The sequence below is a fragment of the Priapulus caudatus genome, unplaced genomic scaffold, assembly GCF_000485595.1.
Source record: "Priapulus caudatus unplaced genomic scaffold, Priapulus_caudatus-5.0.1 Scaffold469, whole genome shotgun sequence".
In the NCBI taxonomy this organism is placed as follows: Eukaryota; Metazoa; Priapulida; class Priapulimorpha; order Priapulimorphida; family Priapulidae; genus Priapulus; species Priapulus caudatus.
In genome coordinates this window covers 79,762-82,242 of record NW_014577530.1, presented here as the reverse complement: position 1 = coordinate 82,242, position 2,481 = coordinate 79,762, and the positions used below count along the sequence as shown (strand labels likewise).

The window sequence follows — 2,481 nt, the reverse complement described above, 5'->3', positions numbered from 1 at the left end:
ACTCCGGCACCTCACCTCTAGCTCTCAGTAATTCTCGGTAACTCTCACTAACTCACTAACTCCGGCACCTCACCTCTAGCTCTCAGTAATTCTCAGTAACTCTCACTAACTCACTAACTCCGGCACCTCACCTCTAGCAGTCTGCGAGATGCTGCGCTTCTCCCTCACGAACACCAGCTGCTGGCTCGTCGCCGTGGTGGCGCCACTGTCACCCTGCGAGAACGGTCGGAACGTGTGCCTCTCGCGGCAGACGATAGAGTTGATGTAGCTTCCTCGGAAGATGTTCTGTTCACACTCGTGCGTGCTGCTCACCAGGGGCATGCTCTGGGTCTGCGGCATAAGTTAATCTAGTTAAGTTAATTAATTAAGTTATCAGTATTATAGTTAATATTATCTATCTAGTCTATATATCTAGTTAGTATGGTCACATCGTAGTTAAATAATCACCCATGAACACATTTTATTTCGTGCCTTGCCACATTCATCTTTCATCTGTGGCCAGCATTTGCTACCGCATACATAATTGCAGTGATACAAACACAATAGTAGCACATGTATATTTGCATTGGGAGGATAGAAAAAACATTTGCTATAAGACCATTCTAAGATAAAATATTCTAAGACTAAGATATTTTTCTCTCATTGACATGTGAAAGATATGAGACTCTCACGTACTCCTGCTACTACCCACAATCACGACATAGTCAGAATTCATCAGCAACACAGTCAGAAAACAGCAACACAGTCAGAACTCAACAGCAACACAAGCAACCTTGCCGAGACACCCCGTTCGATTACCGCTCAGCGAGTTGCGGATCTGAAGAAGACGTGGCACGTACCTCATCCGTGTGGAAGGGAATTGTCTTCAGCGCTGTCCTCGTGCTGTGACGCTCTCTACAGTTACTCAGGTCCTTCACCTTCGTGATCACAGACTGTCCCCAGTTCGCCCACCCCCCAGACTTCAGGGTGTACTCGGTCGGACAGATACCGTTGACGTCAGTCTATAGAGAGAGGGAGACACCGTTGACGATGCTAATAAGCTACAGCGATTCGATGGAAACGTCGTTGAAAAGCAATCACACCTAATACAAGATGGTCACTGGTTGTCCTAAAGCTATAATTGCATATTTATAATTTTTCTGAATACACTAATTAGTTTTATTAGTGTATTCACCATAGTAGAGATATTATAAACATGAATATCATTGATCGTTAACTAAATTGTTAACGTTAACAAAAACATTACACATGGACTAGAGAAAATGAAACATCATTTTTTCACTACATCTGTGCCTGCCCCCTCGCTCACCACTAGCGCCCCCTGCCCATCCACTAGCGCTCCCTGCCCCCTCGCTCACCACTAGCGCCCCCTCGCTCACCACTAGCGCCCCCTGCCTCCCTCATTCACCACTAGCGACTCCTCGCTCACCACTAGCGCCCCCTGCCCCCTCACTCACCACTAGCACCCTCTGCCCCTCCACTAGCGCCCCCTACCCCTCCACTAGCGCCCCCTGGCTCACCTCTAGAGTCGAGTGTCGGTTGTCGAGATTCGGCATCGTGTTCTGGATCGCCGACAGGATGCCCTTCTTGATGTTGACGATCCATCGAGGGTCGTCAGTCTCCGGGCAGACGTGCTCGACGTGGCCGTTCGCGAACGCAAAGTACAGTGGCCACGCCTCCGCCGCGACCTTGAACTGCCTCGACGCATCGCTGCTCACCCGCTCGCCGTTGACCTTGCTGTAGAACTCGACATTCTCCAACTGCGGGGGGAATCGAGAGAGCGGTGGCGGCCATCTTTGTTAGACACGTGCGGGAATGCTGGGAATATTCTATTATATTAACCATATCCTCTAACATTATGCGTGGGTCTGATACTACAGACAAGCAATGTTCACTAACTGCACAACGAGTGCCTGGCTCTTTAGACAAAGCTTATACGTGAGTAAAATACTACACATACTACATTCGCTCTAGGCTGGCTTCACTCTGATTACATACTATGTCACGTTTACTCTGACCGTGATACCATGCCACGACATGGCATTCATGCAGTTGCAACACTGACGCACACACACACGCACGCGCACGCACGCACGCACGCACGCACGCACGCACGCACACACACACACACTATCATTCTCTCAGCTATACGACCACATCGTGTAGACAGCATCCCCCCCATCCCTATACGTACCGACAGCACCATGTCACACGGCTGTAGGACTTTGATAGTGACGACGGCCGTGAACCAGAGACCGGTCGCGTCGTTGCCGACGCCATGGATGGCCGTCTCTGTCTCCGCCTCGTAGTTGTACACATAACTCTTGCCCACCTCATAGTTGTACTTGGAATCGGCTGGTGAAACGCAAGACCAACATATTTAACGATCTCTGCCTTGTATTTGTGAATGTAACGTTCCGCCTAACCTCATAGTTTTATTAGGAAGGCTGGCGAAACGCAAGACCAACATATTTAACAATC

The 2,481-nt window shown here is 49.3% G+C and overlaps 1 protein-coding gene across 1 annotated transcript in view; it reads right to left on the bottom strand.

The window, feature by feature from the left end:
* LOC106810729 (apolipophorins-like) overlaps positions 1-2,481 on the bottom strand; it is a gene marked incomplete in the record, with an annotated part of 43,862 nt that overhangs the window by 24,783 nt on the left and 16,598 nt on the right. Inside the window, 4 exon segments of the mRNA XM_014814168.1 lie at positions 132-330; positions 840-1,001; positions 1,521-1,760; positions 2,195-2,355. Of these exon segments, the coding sequence (XP_014669654.1) occupies positions 132-330; positions 840-1,001; positions 1,521-1,760; positions 2,195-2,355 (762 nt within the window).